This window comes from Typopeltis vanoorti, chromosome 5 (genome assembly GCF_054136105.1).
Source record: "Typopeltis vanoorti isolate ZY-2024b chromosome 5, IOZ_Tvanoo_1.0, whole genome shotgun sequence".
Lineage (NCBI taxonomy): Eukaryota > Metazoa > Arthropoda > Arachnida > Uropygi > Thelyphonidae > Typopeltis > Typopeltis vanoorti.
This window is the reverse complement of record NC_143553.1, coordinates 104,759,244-104,780,717: the sequence shown is the minus strand read 5'-3', so window position 1 is coordinate 104,780,717 and position 21,474 is coordinate 104,759,244. Positions and strand designations below refer to the sequence as shown.

The window sequence follows — 21,474 nt, the reverse complement described above, 5'->3', positions numbered from 1 at the left end:
AAAAACTGCTAAATGAAACAAGCAGTGATGACAGCACAGTGATAAAAAGCACTCAACAGGCATACAGTCAGGAATACATATCCATACTTGAAGTACAAAAACCCATCAAAGTCCTGAAATGCGGAAAGGCAGCAGGAGTAGATGATATTCGACCAGAAATGCTGAAGAATGGTGGTATAAAAGTCTTACAGTGGCTGCACTGCATAGTTCAGAAAGCCTGGACAGAGGGACGATTTCCGAATGAGTGCAGTAGAGTTCTAATAGTACCCATATATAAAAAGGGAAATAAAACTGAATGTGAGAATTACAGAGGTATTTTCCTACTGAGTGTTCCTGGCAAGATCTATGCAAGTATTCTTGAGAAACGGTTGAGAACAATTGTGGAAGAAAAGCTTGGTGAAGAACAAGCTGGATTCAGGCCAAAGAGAGGCTGTCAGGATCAGATCTTCACTTTATGACAAATAGTTGAAAAAGCATGGGAATATAGCAAAGATCTCTATTTAAATTTTTTCGATCTGGAAAAGGCAAATGACAAGGTGCCAAGAGAGAGAAGCTATTGATTACGCTACAGTTATATGGTGTCAATGGGACATTATATCAAGCAATACTTAGTCTTTATTTGAGTTGTAAGTCAGCAGTTAGAATTGAAGGAAGTACAGGAAGATGGTTTAATATTAAATCTGGTGTGAGACAAGGATGTATATTAACCCCTTCATTCATTATCTATATGGATCACATTATGAAGGAAAGTGGTATTAAACATGATATCAGAATTGGAGATGTTAATGTCAGCTCTTTGCTTTATGCGGACGATGTTATACTTCTAAATAAATCCACTACAAGTCTGCAAGATTCCCTGACTAAATTGAATAACTGTTGTAATAGATATGGTATGAAGATCAGCATTAAAAAGACAAAAACAATGAAAATAGGCAGAATTGTTGAAAATGTCAACTGCGTTGTGAACGGAGAACATGTGAAACAAGTAAAACATTTCAGATACTTAGGCACGATTTTTAGTGAAGATGGTAAATTAAATATGGAAATAGACAACAGAATCAACAAAGCTGATATGGTAGGAAGTCAACTGAATAAATTCATATTCAATGGAATAAGAGAGAAATTAGTAATCAGAACACTAAATTAGCTGTATACTAGTTTTAACTTATGGATCTGAGAGCTGGGTCAGAAGTAAAACACTTGACCAAAGATTAGAGACCGCAGATAGGAGAGGCCTGAGAAAGATTAGAGGTGTGAACAGATGGCATCAATGGCAATATCATATTAAAAACGAGGATATTAGGAAAGAACTTGACATTGTCAGCATCCAGGAATGCATTAGCAGAGCTAATCTCAGGTGGTATGGTCACTTAAACAGAATGGACGAGGAAAGATTAGCAAAACAAGTGTTCTCTGTCAGGTTGGCAGGAAAACGACCCAGAGGAAGACCAAGATATAGGTGGACTGATATGGTACAAAGTGCCTTAGACGATAGAAATATGATATCTGATAATGTTGGAGTCTTGACAAGTAACAGACTGATTTAGAAGAAAATTGTGGATAGGAAGTTAGTAATGATGTAAATTTTTCATGTAGTACTATCATATCCTGTACACCCCTTGAGGATACATGGCAGGAATTTGATGATGAGTCTAAGATAATTTCTTTGGATTCAACTATGCTGCATTCTACTTCATCGTGGCATATATGAATGTTTGATTTTGTATTTATTATAGTCGATTTCTTGTTGGTGGCCTTCATTTCGAGATGCAGGAAGATGGACTTCTCAGTTTGGCCATAATATGGCTTCCCACAGTCACATATGATTTTATATACAACTGGAAACTGAAGATGGTTGTGAGCCTGTTTTGGTTGGCTTAGAACTGATCTGAGTTTAGGAAGAGTGGAAAAGCATGTTTTTATAGTAAATTTTTTTCAAAATTCTTCTCAGTTTATTGGAGAGCGAGCTGATGTACGGTAAAGAGCATTGTTTCTGCGTTGTCCTTGAATAGCTGCTGGAGAAACTTGTATCTGCTGCCACTTCTAAGGAAACTTTCGCCGTTCCTTTCCGATGGGATATTTAGCGAAGGCTCGTAACTGATGACGCCGACATCTCACGCTCAGCTCCATCTGAAATCTATCAAACATCTTTAGGAATAGGCTCGCTGTCCGACATCGCTGCCCCATATCACGCCCGTCTCGACCAGAAAAGACCAAAATCCCAAGAGTAAAAAGCCCTGAAAAATGGCACGCATTGCCTTTTATTCCTACTTTTAGCGCCCTCTTTTTCCTTGCGTTTTTTCACACGGCAATTCTCGATCTTGCCCCTCTGGTTGATCCCGTATTCTCTTTCTGCTCTAGGAGTGCTCTTTCCCCGGAAAGTGAACTAAAGTTACATTCCATGTATGCCACTGCCTCAGGTCCTACGCTCAACCTGCATGGCTCGCACGCAAACTTTGGACTACTGTTTACATCTTACTCAGTGATTTACTGTATACAAAATTGTCTTAATGAAATTCATTTTTACACATAAATTCTCTACTTCACAATTTTGAATAGACAACATTGAATCAGTTATTAATTTCTTTTATTTTCTGCTGGAGTGCAAGTTTCTCCTTCAGCTTTTATATTAAACTTGTTAAATCCTGAATGAATAGTTTCCTTTTCCAAGTTCTTCATTCAGGATCCAACACTTGTTATAATATCATTATAACAAGTGTTGTTATAATGATATTATAACAACATTATAATATCAAGTTTTTTCCTAATATCCTCATTTTTAATATGATATTGCCATTGATGCCATCTGTTCACATCGCCAATCTTTCTCAGAACTCTCATATCTGCTCTCTAGTCTTTGGTCAAGTGTTTTACTTCTGATCCAGCTCTCAGATCCATAAGTTAAAACTGGTTTGAATACTGTTTTGTATACAGCTAATTTAGTGTTCCAACTTATTTTTCTCTTATTCCATATGAATTTATTCAATTGACTTCCTACCATACCAACTTTGTTGATTCTGTTGTCTATTTCCATATTTAATTTACCATCTTCACTAAAAATCGTGCCTAAGTATCTAAAATGTTTTACTTGTTCAACATGTTCTCCGTTCACAACACAGTTGACATTTTCAACAATTCTGCCTATTTTCATTTTCTTTGTCTTTTTAATGCTGATCTTCATACCATGTCTATTACAAGAATTATTCAATTTAGTTAGGGAATCTTGCAGACTTGTAGCAGATTTATTTAGAAGTATAACATCGTCTGCATAAATCGAAGAGCTGAGATTAACATCTCCAATTTTGATATCAGGTTTAATACCACTTTCTTTCATAATGTGATCCATATAGATAATGAATAACACAGGGGATAATGTACATCCTTGTTTAACATCAGATTTAACATTAAACCATCTTTCTGTACTTCCTTCAATTCTAACTGCTGACTTACAACTCAAATAAAGAATAATACTGCTTGATATAATTCCCCACTGACACCATATAACTTTAGCGTTTTGAATAGCTTCTCTCATGGCACCTTGTCATATGCCTTTTCAAGATCTACAAAACTTAAAACAGATCTTTGTTATTTTCACATGATTTCTCAACTATTTGTCGTAAAGTGTAAACCTGATCCTGACAGCCTGAATCCAGCTTGTTCTTCACCAAGCTTCTCTTCCACAATCCTTCTCAATTGTTTCTCAAGTATACTTGGTAAATCTTACCTAGAACACTCAGTAGAGAAATACCTCTGTAATTCTCTCATTCGGTATTATTTCCCTTTTTATATATGGGTACTATGAGAGCAACACTCCAATCATCAAGAATTCGACCCTATGTCCAGGCCTTTTGAATTATGCAGTGCAGCCACTGTAAGACTTTTATACTTCCACACTTGAGCATTTCTTGTCAAATATCTACTGCTGCTGCTGCCTTCCCACATTTCAGGCCTTTGATGGTTTTTCTACTTCAAATATAGATATGTATTCCTGACTGCATGCCTGGTCAGTGTATTTTACCACTGTGCTGTCTTCACTGCTTGTTTCATTTAGCTATTTTTCGATGTAATTACTCCCTTCTTCAAGGATATCTTTTTCTCCAGTTTTCATGTCACCTTTATCATCTCTAATTCCTTTTACAGCACTCTATCCTCCATTTCTGAGCTTCTTCAACAACCTCTAGAATATTTTGCCACTTCTTGATATTTATTTTCTATGTTCTTACAAGTCTTCCCATGACTTTTGTTTAGCTAGTTTTACACAACGTTTAGCTTTCTTACATTTGATTCTGTATTCTCTAAGATCTCAAGCTGACTTATTTGCCAGTAACTTTTGATATGCATTCTTCTTTTCCTTCACTGTCTCATTAACTTCCTGTGTCCACCATGGAGTTCTGATTTTTTTTATCCTTGCAGACAACCTCACCACATGCCTCTCTGGCTGAATCAATCAGTGTTTTCTTCAGGGCTTGCCACTGAATCTCCAAGGTTTGGTTTCTGTTCTCAAACTTTTTCAATTTTTCTTGAATAATGTTTGTGTATTTTAGTTTACAGTTCACATCTGAGAGCTGCTCAATTTTTATTCGCTCTAAAATTTTCTTACATGTTCTTCTTTTTAATATTATTAAAATGCTTATCACTTCCAATTTCAAATCCTCTGCAAACTCTGGTGTCCTGCACAAGGGAGAAAACATCACTATCAACAATAACATAGTCAATGAGACTTTTCTTATTCCTTGCCTCTTTTCTCCATGTGAATTTGTGCATATTTTTGTGTTGGAACATGGTGTTAGTAATAACCAGTCCATGTCCTGAGCAGAAATCCAACAGATATTTGCCATTATTATTAGTTTTGCTCTTTTCTTCAAATTTTCCCAAAATATTTTTGTATGTCTGACAATCATTCCCTACTCTGCTATTTAAATCCCCAACAAGGACCAACTTTTCCTTTTTCATTATGTCAGTTGCTTTTTCTGAAGCATCAAAAAATTACTCCACTTCTACCTTAGTAGAATCTTCTATGGGACCATAGGCACAAATAAGTCTCATTGTCCAGTTCCACATTCTGATATTTGCCCACATCACTCTACTTGAGGCTGCCTGTCATTCAAGAAGATTAGCCTAGTATTTTGTGTTGAATACTATGGCTACTCCTTTTCCTTGATTGTCATTGCCTGAATATAACATTTTGTATTTATTGCTGAGAAAGATTTTACCAAGTTTTGTCTTTTTTGTTTAAGTCACTCTTGTTAGATCTTGAATGAGGGATTTTCATTAAAAAAATTATTTCATTGAAGATTTAACAAGAATAAAATAACAACTAAGAGATACTTGTACTATAGTAAGGAAACAAATGGTAAAAAGGGAGCATAAATGAATAACTTTAATGTGAAGTACAAAGGAAAAATGAATTTTGTTTGTCTAAATAGATATTCCGTTTTGTAAGTTGTAGCGATCAAAACATATTCTATGTGAAATCTATATCCTGTGTAAACAAAAGTCCAAGGGTCGCGTACTAGCCACCCAGCTTGGTGTAATGCCTGAGGCAAAGTCTTACGTGGAAGGCGAATTGAGCTCACGCTCTCCGAAAAGAGCACTCCTCGAGGAGAAGAGTTATGACTAAACAACTTAAGGGCACAAGGGAAAGTGCTGTGTGACGATTTCTGCAGCAAAAAAGAGGGTGCAATGGAGATGGAATAAGTAAGGATTTGAGCAAGCTTCAAGCTCTCTGGAGTTTTGTTCCTGTTCTCGCTTGGACCTGAGGTTGCTGACCAATAGAAGAAAGTGCTACGATGTCAGATGACGAGCTCTTGCACGTGAGTGCTTGATGGGTACTGGACGGGCGGTACGTGAGAGTCGGCATCGACTGTTTTGGGCCATCAATAGAAGTCTACCGGAATGAGGCAGTGGAAAGTTATTTCACAAAGGTGGGAACGTTGACCATAGTGACCCAGAAAAGATCGAGATGAACGCTAGCATTGCTAAGTGAAGAGAAAGGCCTTATTGGATGAACAACATGACCTTCAGATGGACGCAAACTGATGGAAGTGCTTATCCAACAAAAGAAGATGGACCAGGCAGAGATGGTAATCAGACACAGTGATGGTAACTTACAGAACCTTCTTACTTATTTTCCAATATTATTAGAAGGACAGGCAAATCAGTTTCTAGTGGAAAGGAAATTATGGACAAATACTTAGGGAACTTTGAATAACTAATATGCTTAGCAATTTGTTGGTGTTTTCATTAGACAGGTTGTCTGAAAACTTATGTTCATGTGTGTGACTAAATTAATGTGAGGAGCTAGAATTGTAGATAGAATCTGATTTGAAATTTTGTGTTGTGAATGTTGTGTGTATCATTGATTAACTTAGAGGCTAGAGTTGTTGATTATTTATTAGAATGTTCACTTGTATTCACCAGTTTGATTTAGTGTTTAATTGATTAAATTCTTGTATGTATTTGAATCTAATTGTAAGTACTCTAAGATCCTAATAAACATGTTTTGTTGTGTAAACCTAAGTGTTGTCTGAGCATGAGACCAACTTACCACTCATAAAATCAGAACCTATGCAAAAGGGAATAAGAAAGGGGAATTTAGAATGTTAGTATCATGACTGTTCTAGGAATTATACAGACACTGTAGAACTTTAGTAGGATAAGATAGGCGTTATGATTCTGGGAAGGTCTCTCTGAACAAGGATTCTTCTGTCCTAGGACTCTGACTGGCGCAGCTTTAAAAAACAAATTTGTCAGTGTCTGAAAAGGAGATGGCCCCCCAGAAAGAAGGTCTAGTGAATTCACTCTTAGTTGGTGGCTAATTTTCATTTTAATAGGGAAATTACAAAAGGGTGATTCAGAGTTTAAGGTTAGAAATTTCTGGAAGGGATATATCACAGTATAGGGAAGGAAATTACATTAAGGAAAGCAACATCGTAACACCCTTATTATGTCGATCTGGTACTTATCTAATTCCTCAGCTAGCTCCATTTCTTTGACATTCAGGTTTCTTATGTTGATAGTACCGATCTTGAACTCTGGTGATGTTGGGTTGGGGTGTATTTTAGGATTTGTTCCAGGAGCTGACTTTTTGCTGTTCGCCCTGGTTCCCTAGTGAAAACAATGGGGGGCCTTGTTTTACTGGGTGACACCCCAGCTGGTATGAGATTCTGTCATGTTGTACCATCATTCTATATTTTGGTTTAAGCCAATAAGAATATAATTTGGTTGGCTAAATTCCAAATTACCAGCCCATCCTTGATACTGAACAAACATGACTTGTTTGTTCAGTATCCAGGTAGATACCTAACATAGTGCATTCTTTTGAAAACCCAGTGAACCAATCTGCAATATACGGTCTGTTCAGGGTGCTTAAGGGTCAATGCTGTATAACTGAGAGGAGACCTCCACATAGCCTTTAAAGGAATGCATAGAACCGACCAGGGTTTCTGACCAGACTGTATATTGCAGATTGGTTCACTGGGTTTTTCAAAAAGATGAAGAGATAATGGGACCCATGATGGGATTCAAATCCACAATCAGTAGGCTGAATAACAGGTACGATTTATAACTATCATATAGAATTGCTATACAATACCATTAGTGTGGTACGGTAAGTCAGGCAAGCATTGAACATCACAGGTTAGCATGACTTAAGATATAATAAAATAATATAATTTAATTATTCATAGCAGCAGGAGCTTTTTGACAATATCAGACATACCAGACTAATTTTATGCTACAAAGATAAATTTTATTATAATCTTCTCATAAGGACTAAAGGAATAGTTTATCATCGTGAGAGGTTTGCCATAGTTAATTTCTTTTAGAACAAAGGTGATGCTCCAAGACTCAGCTGAGACTATTTGGAAATTTGTTATAGTTAGTGCTGAATATATAATTACATTTTTATCTCATTGGTAACTATCCCACACTATGTTGAGCCCATACATAAGAGGTCGGTTAATTAACCTATAGTATGTTGGTACTGTGTATGGATAGTGGGTTGGGAAAGGAGAAACTTCCTTACACTTACCTTGTATCCTATTGTTTTCCTATAGTAGTAAATTTCTTTATCTAGTAATTCAAATAACCTTGGTGGGAAGAACTGAAAGTCTTGAATATTAGGTTGTTTGGGAGGACGTGGTGCCTAAAAAAAAAATAAATAAATAAAATTTTTTTAAATTCTGTGATACAAACTAAAAGCAATAACTTTAGCTCATGTTCTAATAAACATTAAAGGGTAATTATTTCTAATTAGTTAACACATGACAAATCCATCATCATTAATATTCAACTAACATGTGTAACTAAAATTAAAGCATAAGCTAGAATAAGGCAAACCTTCCCTACTTTGAGACCTGTTTTAAAAAGCTAAATTAGTTTTATATACAATTAAACTGCTTTAAAATAAAACTTGACTCAATTCAAACTATAATAAATGTAAGCATTATATTTTAAAAATCACAGCCTTCACTCGAACTTATCTATACTGAAAATATTGATAGTTACTTGAATTTAAGAAAATGTTCGATAAAAACCATTATTTCTGAATGGCAGAAACCCAAGAATTACCACCTTACCACCTTAGAACAAGGATTATCAATATCCTGGAATAATCATCCAATGCAACAGCAGCTGGTTGTACGATGTTATATCAATACATGCACATCATATGGTTATTTTACTAGCTTATTTTCTGTGCTGTCAATAAATATAAACAATTACACTGATTCTAATCTGTTTATTTTTTATCTTGCTTCTGTGCATCTTACTGAAACTTAATTTAGACAAGTCACTTGTTGTGTAGCAAAAAAGGGAGATGGCTAGCACAGATTAACTGTTTATGGAATGACTTTCATATCATATCCGATACTATCCTTCTCATCCATCTAGGACGGACTGAGTCCACTCCTAATGAGGGGTTACTGGCATATTAATTCAGCTGGATCGCCACTCCTCTACTGCACTCCCCTAAGGGCGATATTCACGACTGTCTCCGTGTGTGTGTGTTCATGGGGTCGGTTTGCCTGCTTGTTGGATGAAAAACCCTAGATAAAATGGGGGGGGGGGGGGACCCTGCCGTCCACACCCAAGACAGGATAACTTGGCTATGGCTGAGAAGATCCTTAAGCTCCTCATGTCGTCGACGGGAATTGAACCTAGGACACTTCTTCCCCAAGCATACGGCTGTGAAGCGCATAGCCACTAAGCTAACCGTGCGGACTTTGATATAGAAAGACTAAATTAAAATTTTCACTCCTTCAAACATTAATTTTAAATTTGTTTTTGTTTATACCATTTTTATATGAACACAAGTTTTTCATGGACTATAAAATAACACTGGCTTATATACATTTATGCAGAGGTATTTATTTTATCAATGTTCATTTTATGATTCTTTCAATCTCTAACCAATGTTTCACTGGTCATCATCATTAAATTACTGATATGAATCCTCAGGGTACAGGATATTATGATATTGCCACATGAAAAAGTTACAGATGTTCTATATTCTTATCAACAATTTTCTCCAAATTAATTGGTTATTTGTCAAGAATCAAGCATCATTAGATCTTATATTTCTATAAATTATATATTTTAGTTTAATCCTTTATCCAAGTGTAAGCAAACAAAATTTGCACCTGAAGTATCTTCAGGACTGGGGGAAACTCTTGGCAAAGGTGAACTGACTTCACATCACTTGCCTTAGTATCCCATAATGCAAAGCACATCTCCTTGCAGACATGTATAATGCTATTGTTATGGGGAGGGTCACTACCCAGACCAGTTTCGACCTTTATTGAGGTCTCTTCAGTGGGAGCCAGACCCAGAGGTGATACCAAGGTTGATGCAATGCAGAAGTCATATTTCCACATATGAGTTGCCAAAAGATGTCACCCCTTATTATTAAATTACTCTGGATTAGAGAAAGATGTTGGAAGTTTTTTCACTTGGTTAGACTATAAATTATATATTTTAGTTTAATCCTTTATCCAAGTGTAAGTAAACAAAGTTTGCACCTGAAGTATCTTCAGGACTGGGGCAACTCATGGCAAAGGTGGACTGACTACTAAGGCAAGTGATATGAAGTCAGTCCACCTTTGCCATGACCAGCTCAATAATGTTCATTTCCATCTCCACTTTGCAAAATTGCATCTAGTTTTCTCGACAGAAACCCAAACTGCAACCTCTTGAAACACTAGTCATCTCATCATTCCCATTACACACTCTGATGGAAAACAGACCCAGAGGAAGACTAAGGCTTCAGTGGATTGAAACACTGAAAACATTTCAGCTATTTAGCACAATGTTTAGTGAAGATGGCAAAGCAAATTTGGAAATTGATAACAGAAAAGAAACACAGGTATTGGGGGAGGGTCGGATGAATAAATTTATATGGAATAAAAGAAAAATTAGCCAAAATACCATCTAGTTAACTTCAACACTATATATATGAGACTTCAGAGATAAATTATGAAGTGAACAGACAGCATCAATGATACAATCTAAAAATAAATCCAATGATGAACTCATAACGAGAGGAAAAATCATACAAACAAAAACAAAACAAACACAGACTTATTTATTAGTTTCTGAAGGGCTTAACAAGATTCTATCTTCTGAAATCATCTCAAGGAAAAAAACTGATCTGACATATTGCAGTCCTGACAGATAAACTAATCTAGAAGAAACTGTTGATAGGAAGCTGGTAAAGTAAGTTTTTCATGCAGTATACTATAATAGTATCAAATACTTGCAGGTATATATTAAGAATTCGATGTGATGATTACAAAAAAAAAAAAGTTTTTTTGAAATATTTTTAGATATTCAAAAATTCTCTCTCCAATGAGTATGCTGAGCAAGATCCCAAGACGAGCCGCACGCGAATCATCGGCCTACGTGGAAAATGTGCCTGTCGCTGGATGCCCCATTCAAGAACAAAGGAGCGGAGATAACCCTCAGTCGAGGCAGTAATAAGTTCGAGTCCGGAAGAATGTAGAAGGGACGACATATCCATAAGCCAGGCGCAGAAACAACCGATCGAAGGATGACCTGAACAACACAGGGCAGTTAACAGACTTTCGGAAAGAACTGGGTAATGTAAAGACCTTTACAATATGTTTTGAAAGAGATAGAAATTAATGTTAGATTAAATTATGTGGACAATCCATAGAGGACTCTGATAAGAATTCGTAATTTGAGAACAAAAAATTCTGTTGAACAAAGAAAGGCCAGGAATGAATCTATATAGTTGCATGTGACTGAAATTATATGTGTATTTGTATTTTGTGGATGACCTTTACCAGATAATAACAAGTTGTATAAAATGTCTTTAAGAGTAGCATGCATAAGAGAATTGATTTAGAGTAACATCGTCATTTAGTTCTATTGTTTTGTGTGATTAGCATTGTGATCAGAGTGCATTTTGATTAATTTAGCATTGTGTAACTAGCTTAGCATGAGATATTAACCTAGTAAGAGATTTGGAAGTCATAATATTTTAATCCAATTTTTGTTGTAATTGGCATTAGTTTTCCAATAAACATGTTTTGTTGTATATGCCTGAATTCGAGAATTCCAATTACCACTTATAAAATTTAGAACCATAGCGGGAGGGAATTTGATGAATATGTTTAAGTGACAGATCATTGGCCACGATTGCAATTAGTACCGATATCTATTTAATGTGTGTTAGAGTGAATGCCAATCAATCTAGGAATATTCCCTGAACCTGAATAAACTCATGTTATAGGATACTGGCTGGCGCAGCAATAAAAAATAAATTTGCCAGTATCCGAAAAGGAACCATTCCTAGGTAGAGCCGAGTTAGGCACACATAAAGAAGTATATAAAAGAGGAGATTGTATGACTAAAAGGTATATAGTTAAGTTAACAGAAATAATAAGAAAATAAGATAAACATAAGATATAACACTGCCAACGAGTTGCAGACATATGAATGCTTTCAGAGTTCTGATTGGTTTATTCAGAATCAGCCATTAATGACTTCAATCGACAGAGTTAACAAAGGCTAGTGATTGGCAGAAGCCTGTGCATGGAGACAAGGTGCCGGCAGTTTCACCATGGCAGCCACGAGTCTCTCAACCGATTAACCCCCCCCCCCCCAATTGTATAAGATAACCCGCAATTTTTGTGTAATGTATTAGTATGCTGGCAATAAATTTATGTCCAAATTTGGCTGTAGTCAAAAAAATTTTCATATACAGGTAAAAATGTAGTTTGTCATTAGTTTTTGGACAATAGTGTATATTAGTCAATTACAATTTTAACTGTAAATATAGCATTTTAAATTAAATCATATGTCTATTTACATTAAAAATTTATTTAAACAAGCAGCTAATCCTGCAGAGTAAGACAAGCTGTCATAAAAAAGCACACTTACTTTAGGAGCTTTCGGCTCACTGACACGAAGAGCTTCTCTAAAATATGCATCTACAGCATAATTTGCTTTCCTTTCTCGTTTTGGTGGTTCAATCCAGTGTCCAATACCACTACTCTGATAAATAATAAACAAGAACATACTCAGTTTAAATTTCTGTTTAAATATAAATATCAATGTAACCAAACAGGATTACATTGATATATACATACATATATATCAATGTAATCCAGTAGACATTTTTTAAAAATAATAAATGACCGGAAGTCGAGAGATAAAAAAAAAAATATAAAATACTGTTTTTATTCAGCATGACTAATTTTGTCTTTAAGAAGACTTCTTCAGGTGCACAAAAAAAGAGAAACAACCACAAAAACTATAAAGTCTAAACAACAATGCATTAGCGTGAAAAAAAAAAGTTCAATATTAAAGTGTTAATCCTTTCTTTTAGTGTTGCATGGTGATCAGCATTCATTTTAGAAGTTATGGACTTTACAACCGTGTTGTAAATAACTCGTTTAATTTCTCGACGTTTCGATCTTTATATTAAGATCATCATCTAGAGCATATACAAATATACAGGACAAGCTGAGTTACATTACATACAGTAAGCTAGAGAAACAATGATTCGATTACAGGTTATTCTACTGGCATGACCTCTAGTGAAAAAAAAAAAATATTTGAAACCACAATGAAGCTAAATTCTATTTATGATAACATGAATAAACATTCTTTCTTACAGTTTTCTTTCAGTAACAGTGATGTCCTATTTTTAGCATTACAATTGTAGTTTTTGATTTAGGATCGTGGATTATCTACAGTCTTGTTTATAGTTGCTTTTAGAAAGGAAGGTTCCGTGAGTCGAATATGTGCCTTCCATATGTTTGGGATTTTTAGACCATCGTTATTGTTCAGATTGCGGTGGTTGATAATAATCTCGCAGGGTTCCTTAAATTTGCGTTCATACCAAGGTTTGATGTGATGTAGACAACTAGTGCTTTTCCAGTCAATTCTATGTAGGGTGTTCAGGGCATGATCAGAAAGGCCAGCTTCACCATAATTATTATATTAAATGTGTCGTTTATGTTCTTTTTGTCTAATAGGAATTGGGCATCTTGTTTCTCCTATATATGGTAGATTACAGGTGCAATATATATGGTATACACCAGGGTGGGCCAGCAGAGAGAGTGGGTCTTTGGATGAGTTGAGTAAGCTTTTCAATTTTGCAGGAGGTTTAAAGGTAACTTTGAGGTTGTATTTTTGTAGTAGTTTATATTATCTGATGTCCTTTTAACGTAAGGAATAGTTATAGTTTTATTGTAGTCTGGTTTGTCTTTGATTTTTTATTGAGGTCTTGTAGAGAATTTTGTTAATAGTGTTTTGGATGTAACCATTTTTTTGAAAAGTATTGCTGATAACTTTAAATTCTTCTTTCAGTGCATATTCACTGGAGCAGATCTTCAGAGCCCTTTTTTTTTAGAGTATTAATGACACCTAGTTTTTGTGCTGGGTGGTGGTAGGAGTTTATGTATATATATTGGCCAGTATGTGTCGGTTTCTGGTAAACTTTTTCACTAGAGGTCATGCAAGTAGAATAAGTAATCAAATTATTGTTTCTCTAGCTTACTGTATGTAATGTAACTCAGCTTGTCCTGTATATTTGTATATGTTCCAGATGATGATCTTAATATGAAGACAAATGTCGGGAAATTAAAAGAGTTATTTATAACATGCTTGTAAAGTCCATAATTTCTAAAATGAATGCTGATCACTGTGCAACACTAAAAGAAAGGATAATGATAATTAATGGAGATAAGACCCACAAGCGATGCAATCAATGTGGTAAGCTGAAGATTCACGTTTCTGGTTCAATCAATTGACTGGCTTTTTTAAAATGGTATAGGGACAACAATATCATTCCGAAGAGCTACTCAGAGAACAGATGCAGGCTACTAGAAAGAACTTAGCCGTTAATCAAAATTAGCTACAAAATGAAAAATCGGAACTTTCAAGCTACTTAAACGCAGATATCTGGATGATCCTGGAAAAGATTACAGACAACACAGCGAACCATATCCTTCAAACGAAGAAAGAAAATCTCATTTCCAAATTTCAAAGACTAAAAGATCGACAAAACCAATGGACATATTCAAATTTCTCCACAGTGAACAATAACAACTAACCAGAAGCAAGACAGGAGCCACCAATCGCCTGCAAGTAACAGTAATGTAGCTAACCTATCCAACCACGCTTTAAACAAAGATGAACTCTCGGTACTTAACAAAGGTCTAAATTTTGCTGTAGCTCCCAGATCGATAAACAAACTGGAATTTATTTGTAATATTGAAAGAGGCTTAAGCTTCATCCCAAATAACATAGAAAAATAATATGTTTAGATACCGTCAACATTTTAAATCACAACAAAACAATAACAAGCAACTTAACAAAACACGAATTAACAGCGGTGAAATCATTAAAATCAAATCCGAACATCGTAATAACAAGAGCCAATAAAGGAAGTGCCACCATTATTTTAAACAGAACCACCTATTTAGAAAAAATGAATCTGCTAGTCTCGGAAAATAATACATACCAACTCGTTAACTACAACCCAACCAATAGAATAAAAAAGAAAACAGAGAAACTATTTAAATCAATTACCACATGGCCCGAAGACATGGTCAAAAAACTATTTCTGCACTACACTCATTCCCCAAGAATTTACGGGCTACCGAAAATTCACAAACAAAACACACCACTCTGGCCGATAGTCCGAATTATCACTTAGCCAAGAAATTAGCAGCAACACTCAAGGAGTTGGTAGGTCATTCCCCCTCCTATATCAGAAACACACAACACTACATAAACATTATCAAAGACATTACATTAGAAAAAGATGATTTATACGTCTCTGCCCTCTTTACAAATGTCTCAATCAATGACACGATCCTTCTTTTACAGAACAAATTCCCTCCAGATATCACGACGCTCTTTGCACATGTATTATGTTCTGGTTATTTTGAATGGCAAAACGCTTTCCACCTACAAAAAGAAGGCACAGCCATGGGGTCACCATTACCCCCCCCATTGCTAACTTTTATATGGAACATTTTGAGCAACATGCTTTAGATTCTTCTCCTTTAAAACCCCAAAGTCTGGCTTAGATACGTTGACAATGTTTTTGCGATCTGGTCCCATGGCAGCCAGATTAGACACATTCCTTAGCCACCTAAACAAACAACACAAATGCATACATTTCACAATTGAGATTGAAAAAGAGAACACACTCCCGTTTCTAGATACACTTGTCACACGTCTTCCTTCTGGCAATCTTTCCTTCACTGTTTACCGAAAACCGACACATACTGGCCAATATATATACATAAACTCCTACCACCACCCAGCACAAAAACTAGGTGTCATTAATACTCTAAAAAACAGGGTTCTGAAGATATGCTCCAGTGAACATACACTGAAAGAAGAATTTAAAGTTATCAGCAATACTTTTCAAAAAAATGGTTACAGCCAAAACACTATTAACAAAATTCTCTACAAGACCTCAATAAAAAAACAAAGACAAACCAGACTACAATAAAACTATAACTATTCCTTACATTAAAGGGACATCAGATAAAATAAACAGAATACTACAGAAATACAACCTCAAAGCCACCTTTAAACCTCCAGCAAAATTAAAAAGCTTACTCAACTCATCCAAAGACCCACTCTCTCTGCTGGCCCACCCTGGTGTATACCATATTTATTGCACCTGTAATCTACCATATATAGGGGAAACAAGATGTCCAATTCCTATTAGACAAAAAGAACATAAACGACACATTTAATATAATAATTATGGTGAAGCTGGCCTTTCTGATCATGCCCTGAACACCCTACATAGAATTGACTGGAAAAGCACTAGTTGTCTACATCACATCAAACCTTGGTATGAACGCAAATTTAAGGAACCCTGCGAGATTATTATCAACCACCGCAATCTGAACAATAACGATGGTCTAAAAATCCCAAACATATGGAAGGCACATATTCGACTCACGGAACCTTCCTTTCTAAGAGCAACTATAAACAAGACTGTAGATAATCCACGATTCCTAAATCAAAAACTACAATTGTAATGCTAAAAATAGGACATCACTGTTACTGAAAGAAAACTACCTATAAGAAAGAATGTTTATTCATGTTATCATAAATAAAATTTAGCTTGATGTAGTTTCAAATAATTTTTTTTTTCCACTAGAGGTCATGCCAGTAGAATAACCTGTAATCAAATCATTGTTTCTCTAGCTTACTATATGTAATGTAACTCAGCTTGTCCTGTATATTTGTATATGCTCTAGATGATGATCTTAATATGAAGATTGAAACGTCGGGAAATTAAAAGAATTATTTATAACACGGTTGTCAAGTCCATAATTTCTAAAACGAATTAAAGTGTTAACATCTAAATATTTAAAGTTGTTCTCTGTATAACCTCATTGTGGGGCATGTACATGCTTTCAAGATTTCGTGAACATCAAAGTTGGATGGCAGCACAATGATAGTCTGAGAGATTATAACTAAGGTTGTTGTTAAGATTGGATTAAGGGAGATTTCTTTAGATTCTACTATCCTTCTTTCAAGTTCATCGTAGCAATGAAAGATATTATCAAGATTTGTCCCATAATACTGGGTGGATGAAGTTTTCCTCATTAGTGTTAGAATTCAGAACATCGTTTGACAGAGCACTAGCTGTTGTTCTGCCGTATGTAATGTCTCTTTGATGTTCTTCAATGCACAATTCAATGGTATGGCCAAAATAAGGTTTATCACAATTACACCAGATCCGGTAAATGCTGGGATATTTAAGATTGTGATATCTTTGTTTGGGCCAGCTCAGTAAGGAACGGAGTTTTGAAAGAGGAGTGAATGAAGTCTGGATGTTGTATTTCTTAAGAACCTTGGTCAATTTTGGGGAAACAGAGCTGATATATGATAGAGAAATGTGGCCTTTCTCACTATTTGTATCTGTACTATTGCGAGGAAGTGGATTGAAAAGTAATTTATTAACTGTTTTCTTGGAATAGCCATTCTGTTGAAAAGTAGTAAGAAGAAACTGAAGTTCTTTGTTGATATCTTCTTCTTCATCCAGGAGTGAGCAAGCACGATTGCCTACTGTAGAGATGATTCCAAATTTTGGGGGTAGATAATGGTGGGACTGCATGTGGAGGTATCTATTCATATGAGTTGGTTTCCTGTAAACTGAGATTTTTAATTTTTCAGAAATGGGAGTGAGTCTAATATCTAAGAAAGGGAGAGAGCTATCAACTTCTAATTCAACAGTAAATTTTATATTTGGCTGTTGACTATTCAGGTGGTTAAGGAAGTTCTGAAGAGATTCAGGACCATGGCTCCAGATTAAAAAGATGTCATCTATACATCTTTTCCATATTCTTGGTTTTAAAGGAAAAGAGGAGATAGCTTTCTCTTCGAAATATTCCAGATATATGTTTGCTAGTATTAGCGATAATGGGTTGCCCATGGCTAAACCAGCCTTTTGTTTGTAAATAGTATCTTTAAACTTGAAATAACCAGAGTTAATGCAGTTTTAGTTTCTCTTTATATAAACGTTCATGTTTATATAAAGAAAGTTGAAAACCCAAATCATAGGATTGTTTGGGAAAAGGCCAAACTTCTACATAGATCTTTATATAAACATGAACGTTTATATAAAGAAAGTGCTGAAGCCCTACTTCACAGACCAAATCTAAACCATAATGACGTTCTTGCTATTCCTAAATTTTTTTAACGTAATCTGTTTTTTTCCCCTCACTCCAGATATATTTTAATTTAATTCTATAAGACACTACTGCACGCATATTAAGATTCCATTGTAATCATAATGCCCTAACTGTATGTTATTCCTTTTAAATTAACTGTACTGACGATGTCCTAAGATACTTAGGATGAAATATTTACTTATTAAAACTTATCACTGTGGTTATTACGTGTGTTTGTTTAGTCATGAATTCTCCACAGGTTTCATTGTACAATAAAGAATGTGAAGTTGAGTGAGAATGATGAGGGAGATGAAGCAGTGATGATGGAATAATGCTTAATTCCCCTCTTCTAGCAGCATCAGTAAAAGTAGCTAAACTAAGCTAAACTGAACTGAACTGCATACGGTGAAGTCACCAATGAGAAAAGTATCAATTAGAACACCTGGAAGATTTGAGAAAAAAAAAGTAAAAAATATCTGAGTGATTCGTTAAATGAGGAGAGTGGTATATGCATATAATGAAACACAGAAAGGAGTAAGGAAAGTTTAATCCTGAAAAGATAAAGGAGGTAGGGGACAACAACATCTTATTGTATAATCTCTTGCATGTGATATTTGCATAGACATAGCATAAATTCTTCCTTTAAGAAAGAAAAAAAGTATCATGGTGGATGCCAATGGGAATTGTGAAATGAATGGTTGAAGAAGCTGAAAGATGGTTTCAGTAAAGAAGATTAAATACAGTTTTGAGGATAGTGATGGAAATGAATTTCATTAAATTCAAGAAACACGTATTTCATAAATCTGTAATGGAGAGGATGGGGGTGGAGAATATGAAGGCTGAGGGGAAAAAAAGAAGGAAAGAGAGTGGGTAGATCATAAGTGCACTCAACTAAGGAGAATAGAAAAATTCTGAATTACATGCATGGTAATTTTGGCAGTGTCACTAACCGTAATGTTACTTATCAGTAGATCCAGAAATATCTTAATATTTTACCCCCTGGATTTTGTTTAGTATACTATCTGGTGGTTGGCCTGCACAGACAGACACTTCCCTGCTATATACCTTGCCAAAATTGGAAAAAGTACTACTTACTACTACAGTAAGCTCACAACAGCGAGTTAACTGGAGGCATTACACACAGTACTAACTGCAACTCTTAACTTGCCACTTTATGACCACTTGTGATTGTTTCCTTGTTTAGAATAAACTGAATATTGGAAGCAACTTTATAGAGAAATAGACTAGCGATATTGGCTACAGAGTTACAGGCTCACATACTGGAATTTTTACAATTACTACATTCTGCTTAAATTGCAATATTCTTTTCTTTTTTCTAATTTGTTCAGTATAATTACAGAAATGCAGTACTACATTAAGTAACACCATCATCATCAAATTCCTGACATGTACCCTCAAGGGGTGTACAGGATATGATAGTACCACATGAAAAATTTACATCATTAATAACTTCCTATCCACAATTTTCTTCTAAATCAGTCTGTCACTTGTCAAGACACCAATATTATCATTATCATCAGATCTTATATTTCTATCGTCTAAGGCACATTCTACCGTATCAATCCACCTATATTTTGGTCTTCCTCTGGGTCATTTCCTGCCAACCTGGCAGAGACACTTGTTTTGCTAATCTTTCCTCGCCAATTCTGTTTAAGTGACCATACCACCTGAGATTAGCTCTGCTAATGCATTCCTGGATGCCGACAATGTCAAGTTCTTTCCTAATATCCTCATTTTTAATATGATATTGCCATTGATGTCATCTGTTCATGCATCTAATCTTTCTCAGGACTCTCATATCTGTGGTTTCTAGTCTTTGGTCAAGTGTTTTACTTCTGATCCAGCTCTCAGATCCATAAGTTAAAACTGGTTTGAACACTGTCTTGTATACAGCTAATTTAGTGTTCTGACTAATTTCTCTTTTATTCCATATGAATTTATTCAATTGACTTTCTACCATACCAGCTTTGTTGATTCTGTTATCAATTTCCATATTTAATTTACCATCTTCACTAAAAATCGTGCCTAAGTAGCTGAAATGTTTACTTGTTCCACAGGTTCCCCGTTCACAACATAGTTGACATTATCAACAATTCTACCTATTTTCATTGTCTTTGTCTTTTTAATGCTCACCTTCATACCATATCTCTTACAACAGTTATTCAATTTAGCAAGAGACTCTTGCAAACTTGTAGCAGATTTATTTAGAAGTATAACATCGTCTGCATAAAGCAAAGAGCTGACATTAACATCTCGAATTCTGATATCATGTTTAATACCACTTTCCTTCATAATGTGATCCATATAGATAATGAATAACAGAGGTGATAATGTACATCCCTGTCTGACACCAGATTTAACATTAAGCCATCTCCCTGTACTTCCTTCAATTCTAACTGCTGACTTACAATTCAAATAAAGACTAAGTATTGCTTGATATAATACCCCATTGACACCATATAACTGTTCAAGGTTTACAACGTTTTTTATGTTCCTTTTAATTTGCATTTACTTTCATATCTCCGTAATACCTTGAAAAAGCCACACAGTTTGCTGGCGAAACTGGTAGGTTTTAATAAATGTTTATTTGTAAAATACTGGTCTGTATTAATAAAAGTATATTTCTAACCATATAACTGTAGCATATTGAATAGCTTCTCTTTGGCACCTTGTCATATGCCTTTTCCAGATCGACAAAACTTAAATACAGATCTTTGTTATATTCCCATGATTTCTCAACTATCTGGCGTAAAGTGAAGATCTGATCCTGACAGCCTCTATATGGCCTGAATCTAGCTTGTTTTTCACCAAGCTTTTCTTCCACAATTCTTCTCAACCGTTTCTCAAGTATGCTTGCATAGATCTTGCCAGAAACACTCAGTAATGAAATACCTCTGTAATTCTAACATTTAGTTTTATTTCCCTTTTTTATATATGGGTAGTATTAGAGCTCTACTCCAATCATTGGGAATTCGTCCCTCTGTCCAGGCTTTCTGAACTATGCAGTGCAGCCACTGTAACATTTTTATACCACCATATTTCAGCATTTCTGGTCGAATAACATCTACTCCTGCTGCCTTTCCACATTTCAAGCCTATGATGGCTTTTTCTACTTCAAGTATGGATATGCATTCCTAACTGTATGCCTGTTGTGTGTTTATTACCACGATGTTATCACTGCTTGTTTCATTTAGCAATTTTTCAAAGTTACTACATCATACTTCAACGATATCTTTTTCTCCTATTTAGATGTAACCTTTATCATCTCTTACTCCTT

The 21,474-nt window shown here is 35.3% G+C and overlaps 1 protein-coding gene across 1 annotated transcript in view; it reads right to left on the bottom strand.

Annotated features, from left to right (window-relative positions):
- Positions 1-21,474, bottom strand: part of Iswi (nucleosome-remodeling ATPase imitation SWI) — a 365,763-nt gene that overhangs the window by 46,617 nt on the left and 297,672 nt on the right. Inside the window, exons 17-18 of the mRNA XM_090392651.1 lie at positions 12,403-12,516; positions 8,033-8,146 (exon numbers count right to left, since the gene is read on the bottom strand). Of these exons, the coding sequence (XP_090248777.1) occupies positions 8,033-8,146; positions 12,403-12,516 (228 nt within the window). The remainder of the gene's footprint in view (positions 1-8,032; positions 8,147-12,402; positions 12,517-21,474) is intronic.